We start from the raw sequence: 24,791 nt of genomic DNA on the forward strand, positions 1-24,791 counted from the left end.
GCAAATCATACATGTGATGCGGTCAAATATAAATAAAATAATTACCTCGCTCGCGAATCATACGTGCGACGCGGTTACACATAGATAAATACATTCAAACAGTCAATCAAGAATTCATCAGGGAAACAATTACCCAAAGAAATGACAACTTCTCTTTCAACAGTCCAGAAAATGATGTTTAGCCCTTTTTAGAAATTCATTTACCAAGTTCGATATGATTAAGCATTTTAAATCGACAATAGGGTTACAGATATCGCAAGTATAGCATGCTTTTGGGTCCTAGACTACCCGGACTTAAGCATAATAAAGCTACGCACGGACTCTCGTCACCTTGTGTGTACATAGCCCCTACAAATAGGAGCACATATTTAAACTTCACCTATGAGGATAATTCCCTCTTACAAGGTTAGAAAGGAGACTTACCTCTCTCCGAAGTTCCATAACTGACTCCAACGCCACTCTATCACCTCAAATCGTTGCCCAATACTCCAAAATTTGCCATTGATGATAAAAAACCCCCTTTTGAAACCCTCCAAGAATCTCCCAAACCAAGAAAAAATGAAAGAAAATGGGTCAACTCCTGTTTTTTAAATAAACACACTGCCTAGCGATTCTTTGCACATGCGGTCACTTGTCCACTTCTGCAGTTCCGCAGGTGCAGACAAAATACCGCTTCTGTGGTTCTCTTCCGCTTCTGCGCCCCTTTCTTCGCTTCTGCGCTTGAGCATATGCGGCCACAATTCCGCACCTGCAGTCCTTCGTCTAACTGCCCAGCTTCGCTTCTGCGACTCCGCTCCGGCAGCCAAAACCTAACAGGTGCGGTTACACCAGATATCAACTGCTTCAATTCTTCTTCAAATTCTAAATTCAATCCATTAACCACCCGGAATCCACCCGAGGCCCCCGGGACCCCATCCAATTATACCAACCAGTTCTAAAATATAACGCAGACCTGCTCGAGGCCTCAAATCAAATCAAACAATGCTAAAACCATGATTTGTACTCCAATTCAAGCTTAATGAACTTTAGAACTTCAAACTTTTTTATTCGATGCCGAAACCTATCAAATCACGTCCGATTGGCCTCAAATTTTGCACACAAGTCATATTTGACATTACGGACCTACTACAACTTCCAAAATCGGATTCCGACCCCGATATCAAAAGTCCACTTCCGGTCAAACTTCTCAATAGCCTTCAAACTTCTAACTTCCGCCAAACGACTCCAAAATGACCTACGGACCCCCGAGTCAACTTCCAGACGCGCTTCCACTACCAGAATCATCATACAGAGCTATTCCTAGACTCAGAATCCTAAACAGACATTGATAACACTAAAATGCACTTCAACCCAAATTTATAAAATTCTTCCAAAAAGCTAACTTCCACAATAGGCGCTGAAACGCTCTCGGGTTATCCAAAACCTGATTCCGGCATACGTCTAAGTCCGAAATCAACGTACGAATCTGTTGGAATATTCAAATCCCGATTCTGAGGCCGTTTACTCTAAAATCCAATCTTAGTCAGTTCTTCCAACTTAAAGCTTTCGAAATAAGAATTTTCCTTCCAAATCAACTCTAAACTTCTCGGAATTCAATTCCGACCACGCGTAAAAGTCATAACACCTTAAGTTAAGCTGCTCATGGCCTCAAACTGCTGAACGACGCAGTAGAACTCAAAACGACTTGGCGGGTCAATACATTCTCTCCCACTTAAACATACGTTCATCCTCGAACGTGATATGAACTGCTCTGGAGTTGTCCGAAAGAACTGTTTAACACCTCGTGCACCTATCCGTGCTACCACAACTCAGTTGAGCACATTAATTCGATCAAATCTGAAGATGTTCTCTTTTATTCAAGAAAATAAGCTTAGAGCCCAGTTCCAACATACGGAATTCTCTGCCAGGCCTGCTTCTAACATACGAACACCGTATCAATCACCACACGATGTACCAGAACATGACTGCATACCTTTGCTGAATTCACACCATGCACCCCCATCATTCACAGGACCATAATAACATTCTCTAATCATAATAGCCGACATTCCGCAAATCTGATGCTCCCAATGCACCTCATAGCATATATAAGTCTTGTTCCAACTCTTGTAATACTGCCATAACGGAAGAGACATGTAGAAATTCATAACGAACTGTCGAGTCAACAAATCATTGAGTCTATACTCCTAACAAGAACCATTACCTCATTCTGGACCATACAACGATAGTTGCTTCTTAATATGCTTCATATAAACTCGATTTCACTTATCCTAGGTCCAATAATCTCGCCTCACCCGGTACAAGCGGCTCAGACAACAAGCCACCCCAAACATAACAAAAAAAACCTCACATAATGTCACAATGTGCCAATAAGCTACAAACTCGAACATGATACATAAGGAAAACGAACTCTAGAAGGGACTACTCAACCCACGCAACTAATTACACAACCAAAAAGGTGTTATAAACCTTCCTCAGAAAATGGAAAACAAAACACACAAAAATAGATGTAGGAAACTGTACTCAATATCACACTGTTGCGCGCATACAACCCGATCTTAAACAACATACCCGTGGAGGCGTGCCACTCGATCCACACATAAAATTTGCATAAGGAGATACTTATCAAGCTAAATTGCTCATTACTACAGAATACCGAACATTGGCCACAAGCACGCTAAGTGCTTAATACAATCCCTAGAGACAGACAGTGCCAAACGCTACAAAACTCAAGCACAACTAAGGTGCGATATATGATCTGAATATCAAGAGCCATCCTGCTCACATAACACCATCGCTACGCGGAACCTCGACATATATGAAGTTATCAAGATGTTTCACAACTCATACAACACAATATAATATTACATGAAATAGCCGATAAAGAAACAACATCCAACGTTCGAATACTCCTCCATGAAGAGTGCCATGTTGAAATGAACACATCTGGACTGATATATATAGCCCATATTCATATTTATATCCATTCACAGACCTCAAGCCGATTCTGATCGCACCATACTAGGCTAATAACCTCAAGGGTTCATAATAACCCATTTTTCCCACAACACCCAAGAACAACCATCATAAATGGAACAAACTTCCACGATCCACAACCAAATTAACCAAACGCCCTCCATGCATAAATCCTCAAGTTTGTGATATTACCACAATCTCCATACTTGGTCTAAATCCTCGATTAATCAAGTGACTACATGTCACATTTATATAATCTTTCAGTGGTACACGCTTCTACGACTTCCCGCACCGGGTAACAAGTCTGCACACCCATACCACCGGCCACACTAACGCTGTGAATCAAATCGAGAATCCACAATCGGTATGCAAAGCCTTTTACATAAGACACCAATCTCAGGTGACGCTGAAAACAATACTAGCTTACTCCAAACATCCAAATCCCCTTCCTGCTCATCCGAGCTCATAACATCCTTGTCAACACCAAACCGCAACCTTGATCCTCACTTTCAAACTTCATACTACTCACTGAGCCTAACATGCCAATATGTGATAGTACCAGAACTTCATCATAACCCCTGAACCACTAATATGGTAAACATTTCATCATATAGAAACCTTTTATTTATCTCATTCCAAGAGAACCATAGCAATACGCGAGTAAATTCTCATAACCGCAAAATATGCAAATCCTCAAGTAGTGGTCTAAACCACCATAACCCTTCCGGGATCTCCCTATACATAACATACCATAATACTTGAATACTTCTAAATTACGGCGGTTGTTAAGCCTCGCACATATCGCCATAAATCATATGCATAACTTAATAACGTTGAAGGAACTGATCACTGCCATCATTATGCTGATTCAACCATGGCTAACCAATATACCTTCTTCTAATTTATCCTTAACTTGCCTTATAAATAATAATAGCCTTATTCTTTACATCATGAACCTAACTTTGAACTCATCCCGAGTGACCCCATTCCACGAGACCATATTGTCTCCAAACCTATGAACCATTTCATGTCCTCCTTACACACACATTCGCATCTTGAACTGATACACTCATTCTGATAATTCCTCTACGAATCGGAAGTCATTTTCTCTCATTCCTCCAAATGCTACACTGCAAGCCGAAAATATCATAGAACATTCTGAACCTCTTATCATAATCCGCTGCAAAAGCTCGATTCTTAACCATATCTCGGGCTTGATATATGACCATGGTAGTATAATATATAAAGTATATATGAAGTATTTTAAAAATAAATAGAATTTTAAGTAATTTGTGGTAATTTTTAAATTATGCGGGTAATTGATTAATTACCGGGTAACAAGACATTACCCGGTTAACTAATAAGTGGATAAGATTAAAACCCTCCCCCAAGAAAACATGGCAAAAGGGCCACTACTTAAGAAATGACTCATGTTGAATTATGGGGAGGTGGCTATCAAAGACACATTTGATCTATTAGCAAAGTTGTAACTTATGTTAAAAGTCTAAAAGACTACTAGTTTTAGCACAATCATATTTTGGCTTGAAAAGACCTCAAAACATCAATATAGTCTTGGATAAAAGCCAAGAATGTGAGAAGATCAGAAAGCCTCAAAACATAAATATAGTTTTGGCTAAAAGCCAAGAACGTGAGAAAATCATAAATCAATTCAAACAAAACTTCATTTCTTAATTACCAAATCTAGTTGCTTTCAATTTTATCAGTACAGTAACCAAATTGTAGCTCAAGTAGACAATTCCATTTTCAAACCCAAATGATTCTTCAAGAATTAGAAACGTTTTCTTCCTAAAATTTAAATCCAAGCCAAAAACGCTAGAAGCAGATCCAAGTATAAATTTCATTCAAAAATTTCGCAGAAGCAGATTCGTTCAAATAATTCAAGGAACAGGTATGTTAAAGCTATCCTTTTTTTTTTGGCATGATCCATATGATACGAACGAAACGTGCAAATGTACAAATTCCATGAATTACTCTATTCATAAAAGTATTAGAGGTATCTATGTTCTTGAATTTCTATGTGTCATAATATTTTATTATCTTCTTTTCATGGGTCTCAGAATAATACGCAGTTGGAAAAGCTTATTCGGAAGGAATATCGAGATTATTATGTATTTTTCATGCATTTCACTCATTTATACATGTGCATTTACCCATGATCAGATGACGTTATATACGCGTATATATGTAAATATATGTATATGGGATATGGGAAAAGGTTAAGGCATTATATACGCACCACCACATGATCAGCTGGTATATGATGATGATGTTTCCCACAGTGACTGAAATATAATTCAAACGACGTTATATACGCGTATATATGTATATATATATATATATGGGATATGGGAAAAGGTTACGGCGTTATATATGCACCACCACCCGATCAGCTGGTATATGATGATGATGTTGCCCACAGTGGCTGAAATATGATTCAAATGGTGTTATATACGCGTATATATGTAAATATATGTATATGAGATATGGGAAAAGGTTACGGTGTTATATACACACCACCACCTGATCAGCTGGTATATGATGATGATGTTGCCCATAGTGGCTGAAATATGATTCAAACGGCGTTATATACGTGTGTATATATATATGGGATATGGGAAAGGTATATATATATATATATATATATATATATATATATATATATGCATATGGGATATGGGAAAGGTTATGGCATTATATACGCACCACCACCTGATCAGCTAGTATATGATGATGATTTTGCCCACAGTGGCCGATATGAAATGATGGGATGCCCTCAGAGGCTAATGATATTATGAAACATGTACCTATGCACGACATGATATTCACTTGTATATGCATGATACTATAATTATTTCATGATATACAAATTTATTCAGACTTACATATTGAGTCATGTACTCCATATTTCTTTCATGTCTATTATGTACTTATTTATGTGCCTTACGTACTCGGTACATTTTTCGTACTGACGTCCCTTTTGCTTGGGGATGCTGCGTTTCATGCCTGCAGGTCCAGATAGACAGGTTGAGAGCCCTCCAAGTAGGCTATCAGCTCAGCTGAAGATGTTGGTGCGCTCCATTTGCTTCGTAGTTGCGTTTTTGGTTAGTATGATTTAGACGTGTATTATTTGGTATGGCGGGACTCTGTCCCGGCCTTTATGATATTTATGTACTCTTAGAGGCTTGTAGACATATGTCGTGTACGTGAAAGATTGTACGGCCTTGTCGGCCTATGCTTTGAGTTTATAAATGATCATGTTGACCTATTAGGCCTGTATGTCATGTGTATATGATGATGTAATAAGAAAGGTATGTTACATTGGTACTCGGTTGAGTAAGGTACCGGGTGCCCGTCGCGGCCCATTGGTTTGGGTCGTGATATTCGACCTCTTACCGGATAGCCAGTACAATTCTTTGTAAAAGCTCTGTCAGCACCACGCAGCCGTTAACCTGCTCACAAGAGATAACCCGCATGTGAAAATTACATGCCGACATCTCCCAACGACGCTGCACTGCACAATTACGACGAAATCAGTAACCCATCCTGAGCCTATGCTCATTCACTAGCTGTACAAGTCCATTCATTCCTCATGGACATCAACTAAACGTGCCACAATATCCTCCAACTCAAGGTCATGTTGTATCCTTCTCCATATCAAGCAACTCCTTTCTGTTGCATCCAACCTCCCGCCGTAAACTAGCCAATATTTCAAATTAAGCCCGTAGACCCAATCACCGTCCACTAAAATTCCCAAATCATTTAAAATTTTCCTCAAGGTGTGTAGTTATCCTGCCACTGAACCCATATGCTACTCTGCCACTCTCCCACTTTGGCCAAACTCTCTTCTTTAAGCAACTACTCGACTTCCGCTTCTTACACCTGACCTTCTGGAGATTTAACCATTGCATGACACTTCCCACATGCCCTTCCTCACCCTTTGCTGCCCAGTTGTTGCCTTAAATCAATAATCCATCTCTGTAGCACTTGAACTAATAGATCGCTACCCATTTTAACCCCTTCGTAGAGCATCTTTCTCGGGCCATCAATACCAGGAACACCGACTCAATCTTGAACCACCGCACACCGCGATCTCTGACAGCCACTTTCCCAGCACTAGTTCACAATACTCTGACCCCCAATAGCGAATAGAAGAAGACCATAATACTGGCGAACATAACACATTCAATCAAGGGCGACGACACCACACAACAGATGAAAATTCCACCACACTCGAATATGCCAAGTCTTGTTGCCCTATCAACCCAAATCTGAACATTCATAGTCCGATTACCTTTCCTCCGCCAGGAATAAAATACTGAACCTTTGGGTTATGCACTGCTTCGATGCATAGACAAGCATCCTACCATTTCACCAACATTGTACGATAGTGACGCATGAATCGTCATAACAATCAAATGTCAAATCTCAAAACCTTAGGTAATAGTGATACTAAGCTGAAACGATAGAACGGCCTTCCGCCAGGCAACTACAATAGCCCAATCAAATACGCAGGGAGAAACATCCTACACCACGTCTATAGTACCATTACAATTCCTCAAATTCCCGAGTTATAATAAGCGCCTCACGTCGCATAAGATTGAGTAGGAAAGAAACAAAGGCATAAGCCTCAAAGGAATCAAATCGTACGATGAGGAATCAAGAAGAGAAGTGCTGCTAATAGCCCCGTAGCCTCTTGAAGATAAGTACAGACGTCTCCGTACTGATCCGCAAGACTCTATTAGACTTGCTCATAACACGTGAGACCTAAGTAAACCTAGTGCTCTGATACCATGTTGTCACGACACAAAATCCATTAAGGGTCGTGATGGCGCCGGACACCACTGTAAGGCAAGCCAACACCAAGAAGTTAATTAAATTCTCATTTTAGTATTTTTAAAATTAATTTTTTTCCTTACATTAAACAATAAATAATGAACTTCACCGAGTAAATAATAATGTCTTTAACAAATTTTCAATAATGAATAATCCCATATACATCTCAGAACCCGGTGTCACGAGTGCATAAGTAATTTCTAGGAAATAAAAATACAATAACTATCCAGAATACAAATTGAACAAAAAAGAAAATACAATACTCTGAAAGAGACTCTGCTGGTTGCGGGTCGTCTCGAGAGATGCAACTCACCTAAGTCTCCGTATCAACCATGTTGCTGCGTCCAATGAGGCCACTAGACATACATGTGTCTGTGCAACAAAAATGCACAGCAAGTGTAGTATGAGTACAAAGATAACGCGTACCCAGTAAGTATCCAGTCTAAGCTCGAAGAAGTAGTAACAAGAGGTCAACTTCGATACTTACTAGTGGTCTAATAATATAATATCAATAATGTGAAAAGTCATGGATTTTATAAGGCGATTGAAAACTCAATAATCATGAAGCAGGTAAACAATTCTTTTGTTAATAAAAATCTTCAAACTTATTTCCATCTTTTAACAATTTACATCTCTGGCCGATGAGGTTGTATCAATTATCAATAATTCCAAAACAATCAATCAAGTCATGCGTAAATCATGCTGAGGTCGTACGGCCAGATCCAACATAATATTTAAACTGTGCACTGTTAGGGGGTCGAATGGCGCGAACTATAGATGCATATATTACCCCGCTATCGAATCATACTCGTGACATAGTCAAATATAAATAAAAGAATTACCCCCACTCGCGAATCATACGTGCGATGCGGTTACACATAGATAAATACATTCAAACAGTCAATCAAGAATTCATCAGGGAAACAATTACCTAAAGAAATGCAACTTCTTTATCAACGGTCCAGAAAATGATGTTTAGCCATTTTTAGAAATTCATTTACCAAGTTCGATATGATTAAGCATTTTAAATAGACAATAGGGTTACAAATATCGCAAGTATAGCATGCTTTTGGGTCCTGATTACCCGGACTTAAGCATAATAGTAGCTACGCATGGACTCTCGTCACCTCGTACGTACGTAGCCTGCACAAATAGGAGCACATATTTAATTACTTCACCTATGGGGATATTTCCCTCTTACAAGGTTAGAAAGGGGACTTACCTCGCAACGAAGTTCCATAACCGACTCCAACGCAACTCTATCACCTCAAACCGATGCCCACTGCTCCAAAACTTGCCATTGATGATGAAAACCCCCTCTTGAAACCCTCCAAGAATCGCCCAAACCAAGAGAAAATGAAAGAAAATGGGCCAACTCTCGTTTTCTAAATAAACACACTGCCTAGTGATTCTTCTCACCTGCGGTCACTTGACCGCTTTTGCGATTCCGTAGGTGCGGACAAAATACCGCTTCTGTGGTTTTCTTCCGCTTCTGCGCCCCTTTCTTCGCTTCTGCGCTTGCACAGATGTAGCCACAACTCCGCACCTGCGGTCTTTTGCCTGACTGCCCAGCTTCACTTTTGCGACACCTAGGCTGCTTCTGCAGCTCCGCACCTACGGCCAAAACCTCGCAGGTGCGGTTACACCAGATATCAACTGCTTCAATTCTTCTTCAAATTCTAAATTCTACCCGTTAACCACTCGAAATCCACTCGAAGCCCTCGGGACCCCTTCCAATTATACCAACCAGTTCAAAAACATAACGTGGGCCTGCTCGAGGCCTCAAATCACATCAAACAACAATAAAATCATGAATTGCACTTCAATCCAAGCTTAATGAACTTTAAAACTTCAAACTTCTTCATTCGATGTCGAAAACTAGCAAATCACGTCTGATTGACCTCAAATTTGTTCACAAGTCGTAGTTGACATTACGGACCTACTCCAACTTCCAGAATCGGATTCTAACCCCGATATGAAAAAGTCCACTTCCAGTCAAACTCCTCAAAAACCATCAAAATTCTAACTTCCGCCAAACGACTCTAAAATGACCTACATACCCCCGAATCAACTTCCGGACACGCTCCTAATACCAGAATCATCATAAGGAGCTATTTCCAGACTCGGAATCCCAAACGGACATCGATAACATTGAAATGCACTTCAACCCAAATTTATGAAATTTTTCCAAAATGCTAACTTCCACAATAGGCGCCGAAATGCTCCCGGATCATCCAAAAACCAATCCGGGCATATGTCCAAGTTCGAAATCATCATACGAACCTGTTGGAACCTTCAAATCTCGATTCTGAGGTCGTTTACTCTAAAATTCAATCTTAGTCAATTCTTCCAACTTAAAGCTTTCGAAATGAGAATTTTCTTCCAAATCAACTCCAAACTTCCCGGAATTCAACTCCGACCACGCGTACTAGTCATAATACCTGAAGTGAAGCTGCTCATGGCCTCAAACTGCGGAACGACATGCTAGAACTCATAACGACCGGTCGGGTCGTTACAATAATAATAGGTATTTGTGGATAATTATTAAAAAAAAAGATAAATTACTTAATGATCATTATAACAAGTTAAAATTGCACCTACTATATTGTAAGAATTATTTACTTTGTCAGTATCTATAAACTTTCAGAATTGTTGTTCAATAATTTTTTTTATTATTCTACAGTTTTGGATCGTTTAAGCTTTACGTAAGCATTGAAGGATTCTCTTGGAATTAAAAATCTTATACTCTGAAATGGTAAGTCAAGTTATCTTGTTCATTTATTTAACAAAGAAAATGAGTTGATACCATTATGTTTCATACTTTCATTAACTGTTGTTATAGGTTATACATGTATGTTACAAAGGGGAGGTTATGGCAATGGCGGACCCAGAATTTTTATCAAGCGAGTTCAAAATGTAAAGAATCAAATATATAAAGAAGTCAACAAAAATTATATATTAATAAAATATATTATTACAACTGTCCTCTACGAGTTTTCATTTTCTGAAATGTATTCATAATAGTCTAATCAGAAATGGTGTTAAATATTTTTCTTTCTACATAATGTACCAAACAACCGCTCATGAATTCGTCATTCATTCGGTTTCGCAATTCACTCTTGATCAACTTCATCGCCGAGAAAGTTCTTTCAACTGTAGTAGTGACAACTGGTAGAAGCAAAGCAAATTTCACAAGGCGAACACAAATGGATAATTCAAGTGCTTCTTTTTCTTAACTAGTGTTTCAGAAAGATCAACAAGTCCTTGTAGATTTGAGAACCTTTCATCAAAATTGTGACGACCCGACCCGTTGTCTCATAGGTTACCGCTCCGTTTTTCCCATTCTCAGCTTCTTTATGCTTTATTATCCGTATCATATGTGATCGAGTTGGTTTGGAGTGGTTTTGATAAGAAATGAGACACTTAGTCTCTTTTAAGAAGGCTTAAGTTGAAAAGGTCAACCGGACATTGACTTATGAGTTATAGGGCTTGGATGTGAATTTCGATGGTTCGGATAGCTCCGGGAGGTGATTTGTGACATAGGAGTGTGATCGGAAGTGGTTTTGGAGATCCGGTGTAGAATTAGGCTTGAATTGGCGAAGTCAGTATTTTGGCGAATTCCGGTTGATAGGTTCCGATGGTCAGAATAGAATTCCGAGAGTTTTTCTAGCTTCTTTATGTCATTTCTGATGTGTGTGCAAAATTTCAGGTTATTCGAACATCATTTGGTCGGGTTTTTGATCGAAAGTGTATTTCGGAAGTTTTTGGAAACTTAGGCTTGAATTCGATGAGTTTTGGGTAATTTGATGTTGTTTGAGGTGTTTTGATGATTGGAACATGTTTGAAGTATATTATGAGTTATGTTGGCATGTTTAGTCGGGGTCTCATGAGTTTCAGATAAGTTTTGGAAGAGTTTTTGGAAGATTTTGCCGTTTTGAGCATAAGCATGTAATGATCCAAAGGTCCATTTTTAGTTCTAGAGATCGAAATTTGATTTCGACACTTCTGGAATTTTGATAATGAACTATAGGGCTGATCTGGAAAGTTTGGTCTAATTTCATCAAGTCACGATTGGGTTTTGACACGAAACATGAGTTAATTGTTTAACGAGTGAAATGGGTATTGAACTGAGCAAATGAGCTTCGAATTGAGTTTCGACTGAAGGTCTATGTTTGTATCATTATTTGTCACTCATAGGAACAAGAATCATCAAATTCCGAGGTCCCAGGCCCGAGAAATGAATTTTTGAGTAAAATTATTTTCTGAAAATATTTAAGAAAAATGGAAATGAAATTTGATTAGAAAGTGATGAAATTGGGCCCGTATTTTAGTTTCGGTGTTCGGTACAGGTCTTATATATGGTTTAAGCACTTTCTGTAAAGTTTGGTTGAAAACGGACGTCGTTTGACGTGTTTCGAACTCAAAATGGAAAATTTGATGTTTTATGAAATTTGAAAGAATTCTTGGATTTTAAAGCTTAATTCATGGTATATGACGTTATTTTGGCAATTGATCGCACGATTAAGTTCGTAGGATGTTGTTGAGTTAGTGCATATGTTTGGTTAGGAGCCCCGAGGGCTCGGGAGTGTTTCGGAGTGATTTCGGACTTAGGAAAATTTGGAAAAAAATTGCAGAAATAGTACCGTGAACAGTAACCGCACGTGAACAGTAACCGCATGGGTGAGCAGTGAGCCGTGAATAGTGCCGTGAACAGTGTCGTGAACAGTACTTCCGAAAAATTAGCATTTCATCCGCGAACCCAACCCATTTTTCCACCTTTTTTGAGCAACCTTGAGAGCTTTTGGACGGTAATTGAAGGGGTTTTGACGGGAAGTGATTGGAAGTAAGTCCTATGAACTAAATACATGATTATATTGTGAAATCATCCTTGAAATTCATGAAAATATAGCCAAATTGTAAGAAAATAGGGCTTGAAATTGAAATTCTAAATTTGGGATTTGAGGGGCCATTTGTGGTCCGATTTGAGAGATTTTTGTATGTATAGACTCGTGGCGAGATAAGGAACCCGATGACGTAAAAATTTCTGAGTTTCGAGACGTGGGTCCGGGGCTCGGGTTTTGCCAAATTCGTTAATTTTGATATTTTTCGAGTGTTTTCGATTGAGTATTGTTCCTTTAGCATAATGCAACATATTCGTTGTGATTTTGAGCAGATTCGTCGCACGAGGAGGCTAATTTGAGAGGCAAGGGCATAGCGAGCTAGAACTTTGTTCGGTTTGAGGTGAGTAATGAGTGTAAATGATGTCCTGAGGGTTTGAAGCCCCGGATTGCACATCATAGTGCTATATTGAGGTGAGACACGCGTTGGATGAAGAGCGCGGGGTCCTTTACTACTGGGGATTATGACTTGGTCCATCCCGTATTGATGATTTTACTGCATATTTGATTGAAACTGATTTGTTATCATCATGATTTGGGTTGTTTGCCATATTTGGGCTTCGTGCCAATTATTTGAATCCTTCGGGAATTTTTATCACTATTTCCTCACTGTTTTGACTTATATTTAAACTCAGTCCTGTTGATGATTATTGTTTTACAAACTCTGCCACTTTTATACAGATTTGAAACTCAAATGATATTTCTAAATGATATTTTGGGCTAAGAACTACTGTTTTACAAATGCCCAAGGGGCTTTTGATGATTTTCGGACTGAGTGAGGCCGAGGGCCATATGTGAGGATATGCTGAGTGATATGAGGCCGATGGCCTGAGTTACTATTTATGCCACGCGGTGGCTTGAGTGATGTGAGGAGGCTTTTAGGCCTTATGAGTGAAGTGAGAAGGCTTTCAGGCCTTATGTTATTATTGCGCTTGGGCTGTAGGAGCCCCTCCGGAGTCTGCACACCCACAGTGAGCGCGTGTACCCATGTGATTTAAGACAGTGGTAACAATGACACTGTATGATACAATTTGGTCAGGTAACAATGACTGACCAGGACAGTGGTAACAATGACACTGTATGATGCAATTTGGTCAGGTAACAATGACTGACTAGGAATAACACCGTGAGGTCAAGTAACAATGGCTAACCAGGAACTAATTTGTGCCCGAGGGGCAGGTACTATTCTATATGATTGCCTGAGGGGCGAGGTTTATATGTTCATTTTGCATACTCACTTGTCTTTTACTTGTTTAACTGTTGTATTTGTGCCCGAGGGGCGGATTTCTGTGCATAGTGGCACTAATTGTTTTGAAATTTATTTCACAACTGTTGAAAAGATCATTTTCAAAAGAGGTTTAAAACTGAGCCAAGGTATTTTCTAAAGAATTCACAATTTCACTGATTTTTCTCAAGGAGTTTTACACTGTCTCTATATAGCATGTTGGTTGCTTTACGTGATTTCTTGCTGCTCAGTTATTATTTACCTTTATTACTCACTGAGTTGGAGTACTCACTTTACTCTCTGCACCTAGCGTGCAGTTACAGGTATTTATTCACCCGGTAGCGGGTATTGGCTGCGTGGAGGTAGAGTTGTAGAGGTTTTAGCGAGGTGACTGCCAGTGTTCGCAGCACCACTGTCTTTATATATTATTCATTATTCTTGTTCAGTGTATTTCTAGACTGTAAAGTGGAAATTTCATTCTTATAGATGCTCGTGACTTGTGACACCCCGGTTAGGGCTGTGTCGGGCTGGACTTCCGCATTATTATCTATATTTATGTTAATTAACTGCTTTAAAAGATGAATTGGGTTAGACTGGATGGCCTTGTCTTCAAGGGAGGCGCCATCACGACCGGGTTCGGGGTTAGGGTCGTGACAAGTTGGTATCAGAGCCTAGGTTACATAGGTCTCACGAGTCATGAGCAGGTTTAGCAGAGTCTTGTGGAACGGTATGGAGACGTCTGTATTTATCCTCGAGAGGCTGCAGCCCTTTAGGAAAGACTTTATATTCTTGAATTCTTATCGTGCGTCTTTGATTCAGCTTGAAAAAGTGACTCTTATAATTCCTTCCACGTGTTCGTATGCGCGAACGAGCGCTCAGTATTAGATGTGCCTTGATGGCTTGTGATTCTCTGATCGAAGGGAGAGATGTGACCTCTATGAGTTGATGTTGGGCCAGTCTGAAGGACTTGAGGACGGATCTTTGCCTATGGCTTGAGCACCGAGGTGCTAATTGTGCGAGCAAGTGTTTTGAACTTATATGTCTGGTATTGTCCCTATTAGTGGGAATGATGGTTGGATAGCTACGTGAGGAGTATGTTAGTACTGCGAGATATATCTATATGACTTAGAAGTGATGAGGAAGGGCTGCAGGATGATAGATGAACTATTAAGTGTTTGATTTTCATTGTGATTATATGTGTAGCCCCGAATTCTGGGCGCGTGGAGAATCTTTTCATGTCTCCTATTTGGAGTGAAGTGAATTTCATGTTATGGTATGAGTTTAGACTCAGAAAGATTAAGTGATTGTGTAATGTGTATGACCGTGGAAGGTATACAAAAATGTTAATTGGAGGTGAAGCAGGTAGGTTATCTCCTGAGGAGTGTCCTAAAGTGGTGCGATCCTTATGTTGTTTATTAGAAGATCTCATTTACAAGTGAAGAATATGCATTGAAATCTAAATTGGGCCTCCTAAAGAGTGGGCTTAACTGTTGTGTGAGTGAATGCAAGAATTGCAGAAGAGTTAAAATTCTAGATGATTCGTGTTTGCACAAGCTTATGAAGAGTGAGTTTAATCTCACTATGGTATTACGACAGCAATAGAGTATATGCGTTGTGAATTATTGAGTGCGTTTTGATCTATGGCTTTGAGCCAAGTTGGGGAGTTTGCTATTAATTAAGTCGATTGCATGGTTATGTGCTATATTGGTTCCAGTTTGAGGCGTGTTGGTGAGTCAGTTATGGCTTACGGAGATTTAAGGTCGATCAGGCGGTGGCCGGGCTCATTTTTATGCTATTCCAGGAAGGACAGATGTTATTGCTTCAGATGATGTCATTATAGGAATTGTTCCAGTCTGCCACAGAGATGCCTTTGTATTATTCGATCCCGGTTCCACCTATTCTTATGTGTCCTCATATTTTGCTCATTATTTGGGTACACCCCTGGAGTTTCTTTCTTTATCTGTTCATGTATCTACCCCAGTGGGCGATATTGTTGTTGTGGACCGTGTGTACCGGTCATGTGTTGTGATTATTGAGGGTCTGAAGACCCGAGTTGATCTATTGCTATTGAGCATGGTGGATTTTGATGTTATATTGGGCATGGATTGGTTATCTCTGTGTCATGTTATTCTAGACTGTCATGCTAAGACAGTTACTTTGGCTATGCCAGGTGTACCGCGGATCGAGTGGCGTGGTATGACTGATTATGTTCCTAGCAGAGTAATTTCTTTCTTGAAAGCCCAGCGTATGGTTGGGAAAGGTTGTCTGTCATATCTAGTTTTTGTGCGAGATGTTGGAGCTGAGACCCCTAGTATTGATTCTGTCACAGTTGTGAGGGATTTTCCCAATGTATTTCCTGCAGACCTGTCGGGCATGACACCGAATAGGGATATTGATTTCGGTATCGACTTGGTGCTGGGCACTCAGCCCATTTCTATTCCACCGTACCATATGGCACCAGCGGAGCTGAAGGAATTCAAAGAGCAGCTTCAGGAACTCTTAGAAAAAAAAGGGGGGGTTCATTCGGCCTAGTGTGTCACCTTGGGGTGCACCAGTCTTATTTGTGAAGAAGGAGGATGACACAATGAGAATGTGCATTGATTACAGCCAATTGAATAAAGTAACAGTGAAGAACAAGTACCCTTTGCCTCGTATTGATAGCTTGGTTATGCGCGAACAGATTTGAAAGTTTTCTTGATGGTTTTTACCATGGTTCAAGCCGGATATCTTCCGTGGTGCGCGGACCATATTGTATATTATGAACCCCTCATAAATGGGAGAAAATAGAAGATTTCTAACTGCCGGAATGTAATTTTCCTATAGCCCAGAAATTCTAATGATATTCTTGCATTTTCAAATGATGGCATAATAGACGTGGTATGTTATGCATGTTTAATATTTTCATGTACGAGGTGACAGTTCATTCTTGAAGAAAAGGACATGAATTCTGGATAGAATAGTCAGTTTCAAATATTTAGATTGAATGTTATAACTGCTCGGTAAGACCTGAGAAGGATGCACGTTACATTATGATTAATAGATGTCTATTGCCGTTTCAACGCTCACTTGGTTGATCGACTACCAATATTTCGATCTTGTTATGTATTTAGAACATTTTTGAAAATAATTATCTTGGGATGATTGTACTTGAGGGACGTGTCAGTCATTTGGGTGCTAAGGTTGTGATCAGTTACAGTGATTTATGTGATCTATGAATTTGGAGACGGGGAGTTCTCAAAAATATACTATTTCGGGATTGTGGCATGTTGAGGAGAGTATTTTATCTAACTCATTGGATGCACTAGTCGAGCTAATTGATGGTGATAACTATACGCTGTGAGCACAGATATATGTGAGGTTTGAACATGTGTGCAAGCATCGAGCCAATATTCGTGCTCGGAAGATACGTAGGCTATGATATGCCTAGAGTGGGATATTGAGCTTAAAGGTATAATGTTTCTCGTATTCGTAACTTTGTTAAGAACTATCTGGACTATACTTGTTATTTCCAAGATGCTAAATTTCAGAACAAACTTGGTAATTACTAATTCTGTGCTAACTTGCTGATTTGAGCTATGACAGTGCAGTTTGCTCATGACTACGATATAGAGTGTTATTTATGCCAGTCCAGGAGCATGAGAATCTTGTTTCACTTAGCATATACATGTGTACTTGCTGGATTACTTCTATATGATATGCTTGGATTGGAGGTTTGTGATTGTGCCAGGTGGATTATGTTATTGGCAATTAAGTTGCTCGTGAAGTTAATGTCAATGTGAGCTATAGAAGAGCCGGTTATTATTATTCTATTCATGTATCTTGGTTCCATTGTGTTTGACGAGCTCATAACATATCGTTGGGGTGGTACTTATGGAACTTGCAAAGCGGCTCTCTTCTTTGAGGTATTTTCCCTTTCTGGGGTAACCGGATGGTGCAATAGTGAGGTTTACTGGTATGGCATTGTATTATGTACTTCTCTGTGGTCATGATGATTCGCTTGTGGTACTAGACATCAAATTACGCTTGGTTGATATGGGAAATGGTTATGGCTTACCGCGTGATTTAGTCATCATTGGCAGCATATGAAAGTGTGAGATGAGACTTTAGTTGATAAGAGTTTTTCTATCGGCATTCAGGTGTTGTGTGCAGCTGTTGTGATTAGGAGTTATCACTACAAGTGTTTGAGTTATGTGGTCTATCATGTAATAGCACCTGAGGTTGCAGGTGTGGGTTATTACAACTTGTTCGGGCTTATTCACAGTATAAATGTGGGATTCTGATCATATGAAAGATTTCAAAAGTGGAAACGTGGTCCTATGGCTTATGGGCTAGATTGGATTGCAAAATTTAAGTTACAATGTATTGTCGGACCTATATGAGATAGGGTGACGTGGGATCACCCCTGGGTATATGTGTGGCGAGGTTACTAAGCGATTGTATGGCTATTGGGACAACTTTGGGCACGTTCGAGGACGAACGTTTGTTTAAGTTGGGGAGGATGTGACGACCCGACCCGTTATCTCATAGGTTACCGCTCCGTTTTTTCCATTCTTAGCTTCTTTATGCTTTATTATCCGTATCTTATGGGATCGAGTTGGTTTGGAGTGGTTTTGATAAGAAATGAGACACTTAGTCTCTTTTAAGAAGGCTTAAGTTGGAAAAGTCAACCGGACGTTGACTTATGAGTTAGAGGGCTTGGATGTGAATTCCGATGGTTCTATTAGCTCCGGGAGGTGATTTTTGACTTAGGAGTATGATCGGAAGTGGTTTTGGAGGTCCAGTTTAGAATTAGGCTTGAATTGGCGAAGTCAGTATTTTGGCGAATTCCGGGTGATAGGTGAGATTTTTATCCGAGGGTCGGAATAGAATTCCGAGAGTTACTGTAGCTTCGTTGTGTCATTTCTGATGTGTGTGCAAAATGTCAGGTTATTCGGACATCATTTGGTCGGGTTTTTGATCGAAAGTGTATTTCGGAAGTTTTTTGGAAACTTAGGCTTGAATTCGATGAGTTTTGGGTAATTTGATGTTGTTTGAGGTGTTTTGATGATTGGAACAGGTTTGAAGTATATTATGAGTTATGTTGGCATGTTTGGTCGGGGTCCCATCAGTTTCAGATAAGTTTTGGAAGAGTTTTTGGAAGATTTTGCCGTTTTGAGCATAAGCATGTAATGATCCAAAGGTCCATTTTTAGTTCTAGAGATCGAAATTTGATTTCGAGACTTCTGGAATATTGATAATGAACTATAGGACTGATCTGGAAAGTTTGGTCTAATTTCATCAAGTCGCGATTGGATTTTTGACACGAAACATGAGTTAATTGTTTAACAAGTGAAATGGGTATTGAACTGAGCAAATGAGCTCCGAATTGAGCTTCGACTGAAGGTCTATGTTTGTATCATTATTTGTGACTCATAGGAACAAGAATCATCAAATTCCGAGGTCCCAGGCCCGAGAAATGAATTTTTGAGTAAAATTGTTTTCTGAAAATATTTAAGGAAAATGGAAATGAAATTTGATTAGAAAGTGATGAAATCGGGCCCGTATTTTAGTTTCGGTACTCGGTACAGGTCTTATATATGGTTTAAGCACTTTCTATAAAGTTTGGTTGAAAACGGACGTCGTTTGACGTGTTTCGAGCTCAAAATGGAAAATTTGATGTTTTATGAAATTTGAAAGAATTCTTGGATTTTAAAGCTTAATTCATGGTATATGACGTTATTTTGGCAATTTGATTGCACGGTTAAGTTCGTAGGATGTTGTTGAGTTAGTGCATATGTTTGGTTAGGAGCCCAGAGGGCTCGGGAGTGTTTCAGACTTAGGAAAATTTGGAAAAAAATTGCAGAAATAGTACCCAGTGAACAGTACCGTGAACAGTAACCGCGCGTGAACAGTAACCGCATGGGTGAACAGTGACCCGTGAACAGTGAACCATGAACAGTGACCCCTGAATAGTGTCGTGAACAGTACTTCCGAAAAATTAACATTTCATCCGCGAACCCAACCCATTTTCCCACCATTTCTGAGCAACCTTGAGAGCTTTTGGACGGTAATTGAAGGGGTTTTGACGGGAAGTGATTGGAGGTAAGTCCTATGAACTAAATACATGATTATATTGTGAAATTATCCTTGAAATTCATGAAAATATAGCCAAATTGTAAGAAAATAGGGCTTGAAATTGAAATTCTAAATTTGGGATTTGAGGGGCCATTTGTGGTCCGATTTAAGAGATTTTTGTATGTATAGACTCGTGGCGAGATAAGGAACCCGATGACGTAAAAATTTCTGAGTTTCGAGACGTGGGACCGGGGCTCGGGTTTTGCCAAATTCGTTAATTTTGATATTTTTCGAGTGTTTTTGATTGGGTATTGTCCCTTTAGCATAATGCGACATATTCATTGTGATTTTGAGCAAATTCGTCGTACGAGGAGGCTAATTTGAGAGGCAAGGGCATAACGAGCTAGAACTTTGGCCGGTTTGAGGTGAGTAATGAGTGTAAATGATGTCCTGAGGGTTTGAAGCCCCGGATTGCACATCATAGTGCTATATTGAGGTGAGACACGCGCTGGATGAAGAGCGCGGGGTCCTTTACTACTGGGGATTGTGACTTGGTCCATCCCGTATTGATGATTTTACTGCATATTTGATTGAAACTGATTTGTTATCATCATGATTTGGGTTGTTTGCCATATTTGGACTTCGTGCCAATTATTTGAATCCTTCAAGAATTTTTATCACTATTTCCTCACTGTTTTGACTTATATTTAAACTCAGTCCTATTGATGATTATTGTTTTACAAACTCAGCCACTTTTATACAGATTTGAAACTCAAATGATATTTTGGGCTGAGAACTACTGTTTTACAAATGCCCAAGGGGCTTGTGATGATTTTCGGACTGAGTGAGGCCGAGGGCCATATGTGAGGATATGCTGAGTGATATGAGGCCGAGGGCCTGAGTTACTATTTATGCCACGCGGTGGCTTGAGTGATGTGAGGAGCCTTTCAGGCCTTATGAGTGAAGTGAGAAGGCTTTCAGGCCTTATATTATTATTGCGTTTGGGCTGTAGGAGCCCCTCCGGAGTCTGCACACCCACAGTGAGTGCGGGTACCCATGTGATTTGAGACAGTGGTAACAATGACACTGTATGATGCAATTTGGTCAGTTAACAATAACTGACCAGGAATAACACCGTGAGGTCAGGTAACAATGGCTGACCAGGAACTAATTTGTGCCCGAGGGGCTGGTACTATTCTATATGATTGCCCGAGGGCGAGGTTTATATGTTCATTTTGCATACTCACTTGTCTTTTACTTGTTTAACTGTGGTATTTGTGCCCGAGGGGCGGATTTCTGTGCATAGCGGCACTAATTGTTTTGAAATTTATTTCACAACTGTTGAAAAGATCATTTTCAAAAGATGTTTAAAACTGAGCCAAGGTATTTTCTAAAGAATTCACAGTTTCACTGATTTTCTCAAGGAGTTTTACACTGCCTCTATATAGCATGTTGGTTGCTTTACGTGATTTCTTGCTGCTCAGTTATTATTTACCTTTATTACTCACTGAGTTGGAGTACTCACTTTACTCTCTGCACCTCGCATGCAGTTGCAGGTATTTATTCACCCGGTAGCGGGTATTGGCTGCGTGGAGGCACAGTTGTAGAGGTTTTAGCGAGGTGACTGCCAGCGTTCGCAACACCACTGTCTTTCTATGTTAATCATTCTTCTTGTTCAGTGTATTTCTAGACTGTAAAGTGGAAATTTCATTCTTATAGATGCTCGTGACTTGTAACACCTCGGTTAGGGCTGTGTCGGGTTGGACTTCCGCATTATTATCTATATTTGTGTTAATTAACTGCTTTAAAAGATGAATTGGGTTAGACTGGCTGGCCTTGTCTTCAAGAGAGGCGCCATCATGACCGGGTTCGGGATAGGGTCGTGACAAAAATCACGAACATCAACAATATAAGTTTCAAGTTGATTCTTGAGCGCAACTATTATATTCTTATCAAAATAATCAGGATACAATTAGCCATCATCAATATCTTGTTTATTTCAAAACTGAAAAATGAATCAACTGGATTTAAGCAAGCTACTCCAACAAGCAAGTTCGTTGTCACCTCATTAAAACGAGCATTGAGTTCTTGAACTTGCCAATCAATAATCTTAAAAAATATATCAACACGATAGTGATGTAAAATAGTATAATCAGCAATTTTGCGTCGAGATCTTTCGGAGTTAACATAGAAGTCATCAAAGTTTGGTATCAAAATATTATACTTAACACAAAATGCAGACACCTTATCAATAAGTAAACCCCATTCTTCTTCTCTTAGCTTTTGCAGTCGTTTCTTTGCCGATTCAAAAAGTAGAATAGCATTTGCAATATCTTGCTTTTTTTTTGTAAGGATGTATTAAGCTTATTTGTGATCCCCAAAACATCTCTCATTAGGTGCAACATGAAAGCAACCTCAAATGTTTGACAAGTGATAAGATATCCCTTTGCCTTAGCTCTTTCTTCTAAAGTCCAGGCATCAACAATAATAGTATCAAGAACATCAATAATTGAGCCAAAAATAGAAATAAAGTTCTTAAAATTTTTGTATTGCAAACCCCAACGAGTATCGGGAGCTCTGGCAAGACCAAGTTCTTGATTCAAAACCCTACCAGTTTCAAGTTCGCCCATGTCTAATGCCTCTTGAACTTTTTCTGCTTGAGATTCTCGAAGATCATCCATACGTTTGTAAGAACCTCCCACTATATTCAATACATTAGAAACCAACAATACAAGTTCTCCCACTTCAAGACACTTTTTGGATACCGCAACAAGAGTCAATTGAAGTTGGTGTGCAAAATAATGAATGGAATAAGCGGATTTACTTTCTTGTTGAATCAAAGTTTCGAGGCCACCTAAATCCCCTTGCATGTTGCTTGCTCCATCATAGCACTATCCACGCACATAAGATAAACTCAAAGAATGTTGAGCAAGGTAATCAATAATTGCTTTCTTTAAACATAAAGCACTATTATTACGAACATGAACGATCCCAATAAAATGCTCCACCACAGATCCACATCTATTAACATATCGTAAGACAATATCTAATTGCTCTTTGCGTGATACATCACATGATTCATCAACTAGCAATGGAAAAAAGTCTCCATTTAGATCGTCCATGATTGCTTTAATTGTTTCAATTTTACATGTAATGATAATGTCTTTTTGAATTTTATGAGAGATCAACTGATCATTTTTTGGAGCCTTTTTCAACACAAGATCACGAATTTTATCGCACCTCTCTGCATACCATGAAAGAATCTTAAGAAAGTTACCCTTGTTTAATGATGATTCATCTTCACGATGTCCACAGAATGCCAATCATTGATTCAATAGGAGTCTTACAACCTCAATTGAAGCCTTCAAGAGAATTTTGTATTCAAGCTTGGTTTGACTGGATTGCCTATCAAATGAAGTTTGAATGAACTGTTTTTATTTTAATAGATCTTCACATTTCCTTTTTTTATGATTATGAATACTGCTCGACTTACCAACATGCATATCGAATCTCTTCTTTTTTTGCCAACTCTTAAATCCTAAACTTGAAAATACATCGCCTCCACCTTGATGAATGTCTTCATCTTGAAACAAGTAACAATATAAATAATAAGCTGCATCTTCTATCACACTGTACTCCAACTAATTACGATATTCATCAGACCATTTAGGATTGAAACGGCGCTTTAAACCCAAAAAATCGCTTTGAGGAAACTTATGATGTCGGGGTTGGTTCCTCGGAGATATTCTCTTCTAATCTCATCATGCTCATTTGGATGATAATCTCTAATAGGTATTATCTCCTTTGGATCAGTCGGTAAAGAATCAAGATATATTCCTTGTCTTTGTCTTTTAGAGGATTGAGGTTGCTCTTCTAATTGGTTCAAATTTTATTCCACGGGAGTAGCAATTGGAGAGGATGAACTTGGTTGTGGCAACTTGGAAGATACTGGATGGTAAATTCTCTTCATTGTAACACAAACTAGATTACCAAATTAGAATTAGAATTAGAAGAATAATTTTGTATATGTTTAACCTTAAATTTAAACTAGAAGAATTAATGTGGCCGAAGACAACCCAAGTAACTATCACTCATCAGATTACAGAACGTTGCGATGAAATTTTCATTCATGGATAATAATAAAGGTGAAACCTAATAGTGAGAATTTCTTATATCATCACCTTAGACATACAATAATAGGCAATTGTTTAAATAGTAATTCTAATTTGATAGTCTAATTAAAATGCAATCAATAATCTAATATAATCGGTTAAAATACATTGATGTGTAAAAAATCATTGTGTTTAAGTATAATCTGTTTCAACATTTCTTGCTTGAGAAGACTTTTTATACTTTCATTATATTCAAACTGAAAAAGGATTTCTCACTCAAAACCAACAACAATAATCTGAAATTTTCCATAACTAAAGAGAAAAAGTATTTAACTGCTCAATTGAAGCAAATTTATTATTCTCAATTTCTCAGTCAAAACCCATTAAAACAATCTGAATTTTTTTCCAAAGAATAAATTACAAAAATCTGCAATATAAGCAAGTGAGAAACCTGATAGTGACAATTGACGGACTCACGGCGAGAGACGAAGAGAGGCGACCCAATGAGAAGCGGCAGTGGCTTATGGCTAATGAAGGAGACGACTATGAAGCAATGTTCTTTGAAATTGAACTACAACAAAGAGAAGAAAGCACATAGAGGTGAAGGAAATTTATTGGGATTAAATCTTTATGCAAAAGAGGAATAAATACTACAAATTAGAAAAAATAGAA

At 39.0% G+C, this 24,791-nt stretch overlaps 1 protein-coding gene across 1 annotated transcript; it reads right to left on the reverse strand.

The window, feature by feature from the left end:
* Positions 1-1,249: 1,249 nt before the first annotated feature.
* On the reverse strand, positions 1,250-23,129 carry LOC138869683 (uncharacterized). Its single transcript, XM_070147324.1, has 5 exons — positions 22,989-23,129; positions 22,422-22,898; positions 22,072-22,302; positions 1,973-2,114; positions 1,250-1,299 (listed from the first exon to the last, which is right to left on the reverse strand). Exons 1-5 carry the CDS (start codon positions 23,127-23,129, stop codon positions 1,250-1,252), a joined length of 1,041 nt encoding a protein of 346 aa, XP_070003425.1.
* Positions 23,130-24,791: the final 1,662 nt, after the last annotated feature.

This window comes from Nicotiana sylvestris, chromosome 5 (assembly GCF_000393655.2).
Source record: "Nicotiana sylvestris chromosome 5, ASM39365v2, whole genome shotgun sequence".
NCBI classification, from domain to species: domain Eukaryota; kingdom Viridiplantae; phylum Streptophyta; class Magnoliopsida; order Solanales; family Solanaceae; genus Nicotiana; species Nicotiana sylvestris.